The sequence below is a fragment of the Acinonyx jubatus genome, chromosome B3, assembly GCF_027475565.1.
Source record: "Acinonyx jubatus isolate Ajub_Pintada_27869175 chromosome B3, VMU_Ajub_asm_v1.0, whole genome shotgun sequence".
In the NCBI taxonomy this organism is placed as follows: Eukaryota; Metazoa; Chordata; class Mammalia; order Carnivora; family Felidae; genus Acinonyx; species Acinonyx jubatus.
The window spans coordinates 81,809,163-81,821,683 of record NC_069386.1 but is presented as its reverse complement, the minus strand read 5'-3'; the positions used below and the strand labels follow the sequence as shown (position 1 = coordinate 81,821,683).

At 43.7% G+C, this 12,521-nt stretch overlaps 1 protein-coding gene across 1 annotated transcript in view; it reads left to right on the top strand.

Annotated features, from left to right (window-relative positions):
- Positions 1–5,148, top strand: part of EGLN3 (egl-9 family hypoxia inducible factor 3) — a 30,130-nt gene extending 24,982 nt beyond the window's left edge. Inside the window, exons 4-5 of the mRNA XM_015073673.3 lie at positions 1,912–1,985; positions 3,434–5,148. Coding sequence (XP_014929159.1) covers positions 1,912–1,985; positions 3,434–3,465 — 106 coding nt within the window. The 3' untranslated portion in view covers positions 3,466–5,148. The remainder of the gene's footprint in view (positions 1–1,911; positions 1,986–3,433) is intronic.
- Positions 5,149–12,521: the final 7,373 nt, after the last annotated feature.

Below are 12,521 nucleotides of genomic sequence, written 5' to 3'. Positions count from 1 at the left end.
ATTCCCTAAACTTGTGTCCTGTGCACTTGAGGGACCAAGCACACCCCAAAGGTGACAGCATACCTCTTTGGGGGCAATAACAGTTAAAGGGGAAACTAGATTCCTTAGGTTCTTTACAAAGCCTAATGTCAATTTGAACTGTTAACAAATTGTTTTCCATTAGGTGAGCGTTGTGGATTCCAGATTTCCCACAGTGCTTTTCTCTTCTTTCTTTGCCACTTCTACCTTAAACAAATTTAACATTGAACTGTCCCTGGAGAATCCTGGCTATCCCATATCAGAAATTCTCATGGTTAACTCGGGGTGAATTTACACGTTGCCAATCGCAAACAGAGAAGGAACCTTGAAGAAGAAAGAGGAATTTGTTCCTACTTCTTTTCCTTTTTACCCTTTCCTTTGCTGAAAATTGGTGTGGGCCCACTATACCCATCCTGTCCCAATAATTGGATTTTTAAAAGCCCCATCTTTAGATCAAGCATTGAGATTTTCAGAGTAACTGAATAACTGAACTTGTATCATTTAGGGGGCGCCTGGGTGGCTCAGTCGGTTAAGCGTCTGACTTAGGCTCAGGTCTCACGGTTTGCAGGTTCGCACCCCACCTTGGGCTCTCTGCTGTCAGCACAGAGCCTGCTTCAGATCCTCTGTTCTCCTCTGTCTCTGCCCCTCCCCGGCTTGTGCTCTCTTTTCTCTTTCAAAACAAACATGGAAAAAAAAATTCTAAAATAAATAAATAAACTTGTATTGTTTAGTATTAATCTAGAAACTCTTGACATAACCCTAACTTCGGATTCTGCCTCTTATTACCTTTGTCTTGTGGCCAGAGCTGTTAACCAGGTGCAGCTGGAGTGCTGTGGGGGTGCAGTTTGCACGGGGAGTCGCAGTTGGGGGCAGGGGGAGAGAACTTGGGTAGGGTAATGACTGACCCTAACAAGCCTAATTAAATTAGAATCACATGTGTAAAGTATTTAAGATTTATAGCTGTGCCCCTCCAGAAATCACCGATCTGAGCCTCACACAGAGTTGCATATTAAATGTCAAATTGGAATGTGCCCTAGGTGAGCAGGTAACTAATTCTACCACCAGAGCCTTTTTGTGGCTTGTTTAATGGGGTATGATAATTGGACCCTGTCAATTCTGCCAGAATTCCCTCGTCATTCCCCAATCCCTAGATGACCAAAGTCACAGGAGAAACATTAGACGTTGATGGGAAGCACCTGAAAAAATTTCGAATGCTATTCTAGAAATTCCAGTAGCTAATAGTAATTATAAAGTGAAACTTTTTGAAAACTCGTGAATGAAATGATTCCTGTTACAGTCTAACCCGTAGATGGGATAAAGCAAATTAATGGGAACACAGTAGAAAGCTTGAGGGCATCATTATTCCCTTGTATCTTTGCCTTAGTATCCAAAACTAGAGAAAGCCAGCCAAGAGCTTTAAGTGTTCTGTCATTTAAATAAATTGCTCTTCAAAGGTTTACTCAACTGTTACCTCCTCTTTGCGCTGTCTCCAACATCTTGGGTCTCCCAGTCTTTAGCAGAATGACACCCTTCTAGTTCTTTTCTGTGTAGATCATCTTGACCCGATACATTATTTGTGAAGTGGCTTGCCTCCCCTGTGAAAGCCTGCGCCCCTTGAGAAAGGGGCAGATGTATTCTCATGATCATTTGAATTCCCATTGCTCAGGATAATGCCTGGTGCATACTTGGAATTCCTCACGTGCTTTATTACATTTAAATAGAATTGAAACCAGAGAAGTTTATTTTAAATTAAAATTGGGATGGACTTCTAATAATAGGGACAACTTTAAATGCTGGCTTTATAAAGGACTCTGATGTGAGATTCATAGCATTTTAATTTTTTGGTAGTGTTTTTAAGCTTCTTTTCTTATTATATCTGCTTATCTTTCACAGATACGCTATGACTGTATGGTACTTTGATGCTGAAGAAAGGGCAGAAGCCAAAAAGAAATTCAGGAATTTAACCAGTACGTGTGCGAAAATTTTCTGTGACTTTTCATCAAGTCAGTCTTTGACTTTTATTTAAGATTTTTTCTATATATTCTAATATACAGTTGACCCTTGAACAACGGGGCGGGGGTGGGGGTGAGGGTGGGGGCGGGTGTTAGGGGTGCCGACCCCCCTGCAGTTGAAAATCTGCATATAACTTTTGACTCTCCAGAACTTAGCTACTAATTGCCTACTGTTGACAGGAAGCATTAAACATGAAGTCAACACATATTTTGTATGCTTTATGTATTTATGTGCTGTATTCTTACAACAAAGGAAAAGCTAGGGGAAAGAAAATGCCATTAAGAAAAATCCTAAGGGGGACGCCGGGTGGCTCAGTCCATTGAGCCTCTGACTTCAGTTCAGGTCATGAGCTCACCCTTCGTGAGTTTGAGCCCCGTGTCAGGCTCTGTGTTGACAGCTCCCAGCCTAGAGGCTGCTTCGGATTCTGTGTTTCCCTCTCTCTCTGCCCCTCCCCTGCTTGTGCTCTGTCTCTCTCTCTAAAATAAATTTAAAAATTAAATTAAAAAAAAAAGCAAAGAAAAATCCTAAGGAAGAGAAAATGCATTTACAGTACGGTGCTGTATTTGTTGAAACAAATCTGTGTATGGGTTCAACAAACCTTGAACCCATATTGTTCAAGGTTCAGCTGTACTCTGTTCTGTCTCAGCCTTGGCTTAGCTTCAGATGTAATGACATCTTGATGGGCTTAATCCTGAACCCCTGGCCTGAGCTCTGCTGGAAAAAATCAGAAAAAACGCAAAGGGCATTCATCCCCCGTGAATGTCCACTGATTGTGTGACAGGTTATAATACATGGGAAATAGTTAACTTTTTTCGTTAATGTTCACCCATCAAACATAACATTCAATTTGGCCCCTGATTTTGGCACATTTCATAGGGGATCCCGTGGAGGCCAGTTAGAATGGTTGATTTATTCTATTGGTGTGGGACTGTGACTGTCTACAGACACTGGGCTCATGTAATACAAACCGAATGTGACTTAGCACCATTCCTGTCCTGCCTCCAGTTGTAGGCCAGCATTTCGCAAAATCTGTTGTACATCCTGCTAGTCTGGCCAAGTTGGTTTTCGAAAGGTAAATTTCTGGCCCCTTAAATGTATTACATACTATATTCCTCTCTTGAAGAGTCACAGTGGTCATTGGCATATTAATCAAGACAAGCTAATCTAAGATTAAAATAAAGATATATGTAACATTGCCTAACCCATGACCCATTTGGACTGTAGTTCTATCAAAAACCAAAGAAAACACATTTTGCTAAGTGCTGTCATGGGGCACTGTGTTCAGCTTTGTATTATAAGATGGGAAGTTTTCACTGGAAGCTATTTTGATCACACTTGGGACATTAAACTCATCATATTTGGCTCCTTCCCCTCTTTATTTTCTTTCCTTTCCCCAACCCAGGGAAAACTGAATCTGCCCTCACCGAAGACTGACTGTGTTCTGAAATCCACTGGCCTCATTCATTTTAGTATGTTCCAGAATTCTCTTTAAGAGTTGAGATCCAAAGAAGGCCTCTTCGGTGACTCAGTGACAAGAAATCCCCCTCCTGCTTGCATCATTCACATCCCTGTCTGACGTATGGTACTTTGTGTTTTCTTGCCGAGATGGCATCCACCTTCAGACACTCTCCTTGCAAGATGAACTCATTTGCTAACGCCAGAAATGCCTGCAGACGACCTAGCTGGCCAGCGGTTTAACTGATAGATTTGGTAATACTAGCTATCAAAACAAGATCATGGAAGCATGGGCAAGGGAGTGAATCTTACTTGCACTTTATGTACACTTCCTGATTTGAAAGGAGGAGGTTTGCCAAGAAAAAGCAACGGTGACAGATGCCACAGAGAGGCATCATTGAAGCCTTAACAGCAGGAAGCAGAAATTTGTGTCATCGGAACAATTTCCAGATGTTCTTAATCCAGGGCTTTTGGGGTTTCTGGAGAATTATCACAATCTAATGACATTATTACCTCTAGAAAGGGCTGCTGTCATAGTCATCAATTTGTAAGTATCCTGTGGGTGGACGTTCTTTTTTTCCTGGTCCTGCAACCTGGACTTTTCTGCCTCTGCCCCATTTTTCTGACATTAGGACTTTCTGATCAAAGATGATACACCATTTATTTTTTATTTTCACTTCTTACTTGGAGGACCTAATTCCCCAGAGGCAAAAACCAGGCATAAATTGTTCGGGTTACTTTGTTGAAGTGGATTTTAAATTTAAATCAAAGGGGAAAAGAACCTACCTGGAAGGTAGTTCGGAGACCACAACTTCTAAAAACGGTATCAAAAGACGTGCGTCTGCCGATACACAATAATCCTCAAGTATGCATCGTGAACAATTTGAGAATGGCAATGGTGTTAGAAATGTAGGCCTTCCCATGTTTCAGTTTTCCTTTTTAATGAGCTCACCCTTCTTCTTTAACAGAATGAGAAAATAACAAAAAACGGGGCATTGTATTTTAAAATTGAAATGGAAATAAAACAAAAAAATCCTGAAAAGCTATTTGAGTTTGTCCACATTTTCTGTTCCTAGTAGACTTTCTTCAACAGAATTGACTCTTCAGATCCACTGTGGTTGGCAGTATGTCCAGAATCATGGAATTTGCTAGAAATGTGGAAGATTCCACTACAGTAGAGCCACAGATTCCACCATCTCAAGAACCCTGTATTGTGCACCTATTTTACGAAAGTTACTCTTCCTGGTTTTCAATTCCATTTTCATATTTTAAAATCCCTTTCGTTTTTTGCTTGCAAATCTCTTGAACATTAAAGAGCCAGAAATATCTTCTTTTGTCATTTACAGATATATACACTTTCCAAGAAAGAAGCTTATTTTTTTTTTTCCGTTTCTGGTTTTGGAAAATTTCCAGATAAGGCTTGTCTTCATTCTCACAACTGCTCTATTTTTTTTTTTCATAGTACTTATCATCTTCTAACTTACTATGTAATTTACTTATTTATTATGTTTACTGTCTTATATCTTTTCTCTAGAGTGTAAGCACAATGAAGACAGGGATTTTTGTATGTTTTTAATCAATGGAATGTATTCCCAGAACCTAAAATAGTGCCTGGCACATTAAGGGCTCAGTAAATACTTGTTGAATAAACTTGGTCTCCTACTTTAGTGTCTTAGTGGTTTGATTCATTTCCTCCACTTTTGGCAGAAAGGGCTCGCTAGAGTTTTTTTGTGCATATCTTTCTCTCGTTGAAAGAAAGATAAATCGAGGCTAAGAGTTTTAGAAAGCTTTGGTCATAGTGTCATTCTATATTTGTTTACCTGTTGGAATAGGTCGTTGAACACTCTGAATCTGAAAATTGAACAAAGAAGAATTCTGCCCTTTAATAGCCTGGGACTATGGGAGTAACATAAGAATAACTTCAGGGGCTCCTGGGTGGCTCAGTCGGTTAAGCGTCCGAGTTTGACTCAGGTCACAATCTCGCGGTCTGTGAGTTCGAGCCCCGCGTTGGGCTCTGGGCTGATGGCTCAGAACCTGGAGCCTGTTTCGGATTCTGTGTCTCCCCCTCTCTCTGACCCTCCCCCATTCATGCTCTGTCTCTCTCTGTCTCAAAAATAAATAAACGTAAAAAAAAAATTAAAAAAAAAGAATAACTTCAGATAGGACAGGATGCATCCTTCAACACTTTTGGTGAAATACATCAGTAGGAGAAAAGAAAGAACGTCATCTACTAGGAATTTTATATTCTATAAAATTGTAACTTTTTTCCATGGTTGCTAATGTCATGAGGATGCTAGTGACAAGATTCTGAAGGAATATCCTGTCATTCCAATAGTATGTCTTGTATCTTTCATTTTAGTCAATATTTTGACTTGCCAGAAGATCTGACCCCTTAGGCCTTGCTTATTTCCTTCAGACAAAGGTCCTATAAACTAATAAACTATAAATGAAATCAATTTTTAATGCACTGATTTTTTTTCATGGTTGATTTTGAGCCCTGGAAGATTTAACCTGGAAAATAAAACTTTAATAGGGTCTGCGTTTTGCTCCTGTCTTTGACAGCCCACTTAGGGGAAGACTTAACCCTGCTGAAGAAACATTATTTGGCAAATAATTTGATCAATTTCCTTTATATTCCTGGCAATGAAATGTTAAGAGCCTACCTCAGTGTTACGTCACCTATATAGTACAGAGCCCTTGGCAGGAGATTAAATTTTGAACCAAAGATCCGACTTCATGGAAATAAAAAGTCTTACCTAAGTGCATTAAATAGATCTTTAGTAGAGTAGTTAATACCAATTAAATGCTAGGCTGTCCGAATCATGAATTATCCACTCAGACATGATTTTGTTTTTCTTCTTCAAATAACTCCGGTTTTTTAGAGGTTGGGTCATCCTACTTTCTTTCTGTCATTCAGTCCTGAAATTTCCCGTGTTTTAGAAAGCCATGATGGGAAATGCCATGCTGGGTCAGCAGTTTGTATGAAATAGGAGTTTGGACATGTCAGGTGCTTTTCTATTTGATTAACTATGAGGACTGGCCCAAAGGATGTTCTTGGTCAAGTTATTTTAAATAAAAATCATCCCAGATCGACTTAGCTTCAGTCTTAAATCCTTTGAATGACATGAAGGGAATACTACTGGTTAACAAAGTGGTTAGAGACTTGCCAAAACAGAGTAAATAGTTCTTCTCAAAATGAAGCTGGGTATCGAGGAGCTCTGTTGGATTGTATGTGCTGCCTTATATTAAAGAACCAGTCAACTTTCAGACCCACTCCACTCCTCTCCGAATGTGATTTTTTACTATATTGCTGATCCTTCATGTTGATAGGTTAGGTCCTTTGAGAGGCTGCATTTACCATGGCCTCTCTCCTTTACATTTATTTACAAGGCCACGGTCAGCGGTTAACGAGTCTTGACACAGAACAATCGGTAAAATGACTACATACTCAGAGAATACCTATATGCCAGGCCTGTGCTACACGCTCTCACGTGTTCCTTCTTTGCAGCCAGGGGGATACAGCTCTTCTCTACACGTGAGAAAATGTTCTCAGAACAGTTAGGTGGCTTGTCCAAGGTCACAGGGTAATGGAGTAGCACAACGTGGTTGGGCTTGACTTGGGACTTCCAGCTCCTCAGTATTTGTTGTCTTTGGTATCTCCTTCCCGCAGAGGAGATGGTAAAACAAGAGAGGAATGAGTGGAGTAGGGAGAAGGGGAGCTTTCAATGCTAGCTGCTTGCATATTTACGTATTTGGTTATCCACGGGGGTCTAGTGCCCAGCCTCCCAAAGGAATGTCAGTTACTCAGTGTAAACCACATGAACAGAAATCGCCAACTTCATAGTTGAATTCTCCCTTGACTTTGTAATGGGTTCTTTCCTGCCTGCCTCTCAGGATCGTGGAGGAACTTTGGGTATATGTCCAATGTTGGCCCCTCGGGCTCACGCTGGGCGTGGGCAGGATGGGCGTGCCATCACCCACATAGCAGAGTTATGCAGGGTGGGCCACTGGGAGGGAAAACAGAATGGATTTCCTGGGTTGCCATGTGGAGGCTTCCCAGCGGGCCACAGTGCATCATCGTGACATTTGGGCAGCCAGCGTGTAAACTGCTTACCCTCCTGTCCCTGTTTTGATGCACTCTGGGGGAGGAAAGCCGAGTTTTCTTTTTCACGCACCTAGCTTCCCACTCTGGGGTTGAGGTAGAGCTGAGATGTCAGTGTAGTTCTGTTCCTGACAATTCTCCATCTGAGAAATAGAAACTAAGGGAAGAGACTGAGCAAGGCTCTGTCATCTTAGGAATGCTTTCATCACCTCTGAGTGACATTGAGTGGAAATTTATAAACATTTTTAATTCTCAAAGGCCCTTGGACAGTCTCTGCCGAATCTTTTAAGGTGGCCTCTAAAAGGATGTCATTTTAATTTCCTTAACCCAGCTCTTTTGCTTACTTAAATGCTGTGCGCGCTGAAAAAGCACCAGATTTCTTTCTTGAATCCTGTTTGTTTGACCTTTGATAAACTTAGCCCTTAGAAAAGTCAGCTTTTTTGGAAGTGGTTGCTGCTCGTGCTCCTGAGTGCTGAGATTTTTTTCAGAAAATGTATGAAGATGATTTTGTGGGTCTTTTTTTTAAAACTAGAGCAACATCTCAGAACGGCTGTTGTGTTTTATTGCCACAGTTTTGCCTTGCAGATTTAAGAGCAGTTGCGGAATGAAATTCATCATTTTAGGAGCAGATCAACACTGGGTCATTAAACATTAATTTAACAAGTAGACATTGTTTTGTGCCTGTTCTTTGAGGGAGAACAGCATATCCCTCATGACAGATGCCTGGCGGATGTACAGGAGGAAGGTGACTTGGGATTGAGAAGTGGAAGAAGCATTTTATCTATCATTCGTGAACTTCCAGGGAAATGGAAGTTAAAAGAGAACAGGGTCTGGGTGTGGTAGGCCTGTTGGGAAGGCAGCTTTGGGAATAGCCCAAATTCCTGCCAGATCTCAGATGAGCTGTAGGTGGGTGGGGGTAGGGAGGCGGGCAGCTGTTCCCAGCGGGGCAAGGGCTTAAGTACTTGCCCACAGTCTGGATTTTGAAAAATTCACTGGGGACAAGGTTACCTGCCGTAAAAATGCCAGGAAGTAGGAATTCCCCAAGAACCTCTTCCACAGACCTTTATTTTTTTCTGAAAGTATAATAAATGCACCTGGGAGGCGACAAAGAATAACCGATTTGAAAAAGGTACAGAGGGGAAGAAAAATAGATCCCTGCAGGAGAAACAGTGCATTGGCTGGTTTCTCATGCGGCCCTTGAGGGCTATCGCCTGTCCTAGAAAGGCCCTCCCCCAGCAGGGTTGGCTCCTTTGCTTGGTCATTTCCTCCTATTTTTATGCTTATTCATCCTGTGGCCTGCGTTCTCCTTGACGTGCCTATTTCCCACCTCCCCCCCCCCCCCCAGCCCTCCTGCGAAGAGAGATAACATTCTGCGGACTTAATTCTCATCTGATAAGTTTTATTTTTAACCAACCCCTACATCCTTTCTTCTTCGCTTCTTATTTTCAGGAGCCCCCAAGCTTCTTGGCCTTCCCTGGTGTTCTCAGAAGGTGTGAGCCGAACGTCTGGTTACAATATATGGCACCGGCACCAGGAGTTTTCCGTCCTGGAGCAGCCGCTCAGGGTGCTGGGGACCTGGCTCAGCCTGCAAGGGGAGGGAAACTGTCTCCTCTGCACATGTTCCTGTTTGTAACTGGGCCATCCACTCTTACCTTCTGCTTCCTCTCTGGGCTGTCTGTACGTTTCCCTTTGTCAGTACATTTATGTTATCTTGATGAAGGAAACACGCTTTAAACAACAAAAAAAAGACAGCTGTGACTTGCCGTGATTAGCGTGGACCGTCTTCCGTCCGCAGTGGCCTTGCAGCCACTTATGGGTCCCACAGTGTAACGGAGCCATGACTTGACATGCTGGTCCTTGGATTGAGATGAATGAAAGCAGGCAGGGTCCGCCCGGTTGAAAGGAAAGGTTTTCGTCCTGGCTCGTTGGTCACGCGGCCTCTGATGGAGGCTTTCCCAAGCAAGTATGCTAGGAGTAAACCGATCTCAGCTATGGAAGCATATACACAGACTTTATTTTTCTTTTTAGCTTTTGGCCCGCCACTCCCCACCCCTCCCCAAATAGGACTAAATATGGTTATGGCTGAAAGTCTTCCACATAACAACACGAGGGTGAAGAGGAAGTTTTAACCTGGAGAGGGGAATGGACTTTGCAGTTACTGTGGCTGCATTCCCCAGAGAGGGTTGTGCATGGGAATGCCGCTCAAGACTTGAACTTCATGGCCTCCAACTGTATTTTGTTCTCAATGGACCAGTTGTCTCTCAAGTGTCGCGTAGCTCTGTCATGCATCACGTATAGAGTCACTGCATTTCCTGTAACGCCATAGAAGCACTGGAAATGAAAGCCAGAATAAAAAAAGATCTGTGATACGACTATAATTTCACAGGATGGAAGACGATTACCAAAGGATTTAAGAATACTGCTAATAAAATGTAAGCACTTTATCATGGCGTGCCAAGCGGGGTCCCGGGAGGAAATAGATGACCCACACAAGTTAGGATAATTGGAGAAGAGTTGAGTGGAGGCACTTTTTACCAAGGTGGAGAGGGTGTTAGGGAAACCAGAAGAGTTTCCCTTGCTATAACAGCAAGTGGGATCACCCCAGGCATGAAGGGGTGTGGGGAGGCGGGGAAAGAAAGTGGTGACCAGAACCAGAGGCAGGGTAGAGAGGCTCCCTGACAGGGGCTGGGATCTTCACTGGAGGAACCCAGCTGGCTCGTGAGACTGCAAGAAGGGAGCCAGGGGAATAAGCCCCACAATCCTGCTTTTTCCTCTTCAGACCTGCTGGAGCACACCCTTGGCTAAGCACATCTGGAAGTCAGCAGTCAACAAAGCCTACTGACGGAGGCACGGGTCAGGCTCCTGCGGCCCAGGCAGGGACATAGGGGTGGAGAGTGTGGAGGGGCAAAAAGAAGTAAACACAAATGGCCTCCAGAGTTCTGCACGATCCAGCCCCTGCCTACCCCTCTCTCTCTTACGGCCTGTGTCTTACTACTCTTTGTTTTCTGTGTTTCTGCAACACTAACGTTCTCCTGTTCTTCAAATAAGTCAGGTCTGTTCCCGCCTCAGGGCCTTTGCACTTGTTTCCTCTGCTTAGAGCATTCTGGCCCTACAGCTTTGCCTGGATACTGATGGTATACTGGATACAGCTGCTTAAAGAGGATTTCTCACCCTCCTGTCTCACCCTCAAGTCATATTCTATCTCACTAGCCATTTCTGTTTTTACATTTAAGAGAATAATGGAACAGGTTTTTTTTTAATGTCAATATTTGCATTGTGACACTGTAACTGTTTAAACTCAAAATGAAAAATTTAGATATTAGCTTAAAAATATGCACGGGGTACCTATGTTTTACAAATTCCATCTGAGTCTGTGTAAAAGTGGGCAGCACTGGTAGTACCCACGGGCTCAACGGGAGTTGTGTGAAGGAGTGAGTGGTCCTCTGCCTGTATACAGAGGCAGCATGCCTGTGGTTTTTACCATGGCCGCCAATGCTGTGTGTCTTTCTCCACAGGGACCTATAAAATCTCCCCCAAGAGCTTCAGAGAGATTTTCTCCCAGCTCTGATGGCCACACCCTGACTCATTCTAACTCGTGTGGATACAGACCAACCAAGGATTGGTTCCACCTAAGGATTTGGAACGTGTGCCAGACCAGGGTGACTTTCCCTTTCAGAAGGGCCCACCCCACCCCTTTCAGGCACCATGGGAATCGCAGGGAGGCCGGAGGCACCAAGTCTGGGTGGGAAACATGTGACGGTAACTTATGGTAAGCTCTCGCAGCGTCATCTCAGCGAGGGAGGGGTGTGAAGGCATTTCTGATGGCTTTCTTCCAACTGCCACGACCATCCTGACTGAAGCTAGAGGCCGGGACACACGCGCTGGTATCTGACAGGGCAGACCATTCTGATGAGTGGGGCCTCTGCCGTACAACTGTTGGGTGTTTTCAGGATCACCCCTACTTTTGGGGACAGATACATCAGTTCAGGTTTGGAGGCCAGGATTTTGCTCTATATTCTGCTGTTAACTGGTGGACAGTTGTTCACCCTCTAGGTAGCAGTCTCATTGGTGTTGAAATTCAAGAGCAAGTGTCATGGACATCCAAGAACAGGCTAAGAGGAGTGGAAGTCTCATTGGACTAGCTCTGGAAGCCTAGAAAGTAGCCAGGGACTAAGGAAACTCTCAACGCAGCCACACCCCTCACCGTATCTCTCCTGCTCCCCCTTCTCTTGGCTGGAAAGTCTCTTCTGGACCATGATACCCTGGCTATGTGCCATTCCAGCTGCTTTCGGTTTTCCAATTCCGAAGAAAAAAACGCGAGTTGCAAAGTTCATCTTTTGGGGCCAGACCAGAAGTCTAGACTGACCACCCTTTGGTTAGGCATTTGCCAGTGCTGTGGATGGAGGGCATGGGGTAGAATCACATAGTTCCCTATAAAGCTGTTTCTTCAGAAGGGGATGTGGGCAGTGCAGGCCCTTCCAAATCACACAGGGTCACACTCACTCTTTTCGTCTTTTTAAAAAGCAGAAGCAAAGTGATTGCTGTTACTTGTCCCTTAAGAGGTGAAAGCTAGATTTTACTAAAAATCTACTTAAATGATGGTACACTGCCTGTTTGTCTCTTCACACGAGCACTGATTTGTGAATCAGATTCACTGCTTGACATCTGAGGCCTGAGAGCATGGGACACAGGGAATAGGTTTTGGTTAGTGGAGAGCAGAGCAGAGGGAGGCCAGGCTCCAGGAACTTGGAGGAAGGAGGGTAGGGGGGTGGAGGGTGGTGCCCTGCTGGCCCAGAGCTGAAGATACTTTTCCTCATTTCACACCATTTCCCAAGGTGGGCTCTACCTCATCCCTCACCTGACTCAGTGGTAAAATGTGATACGTGGATGAATAATGCCTGACCCTGGCTGAGCACTTAGAGCTACACAAATT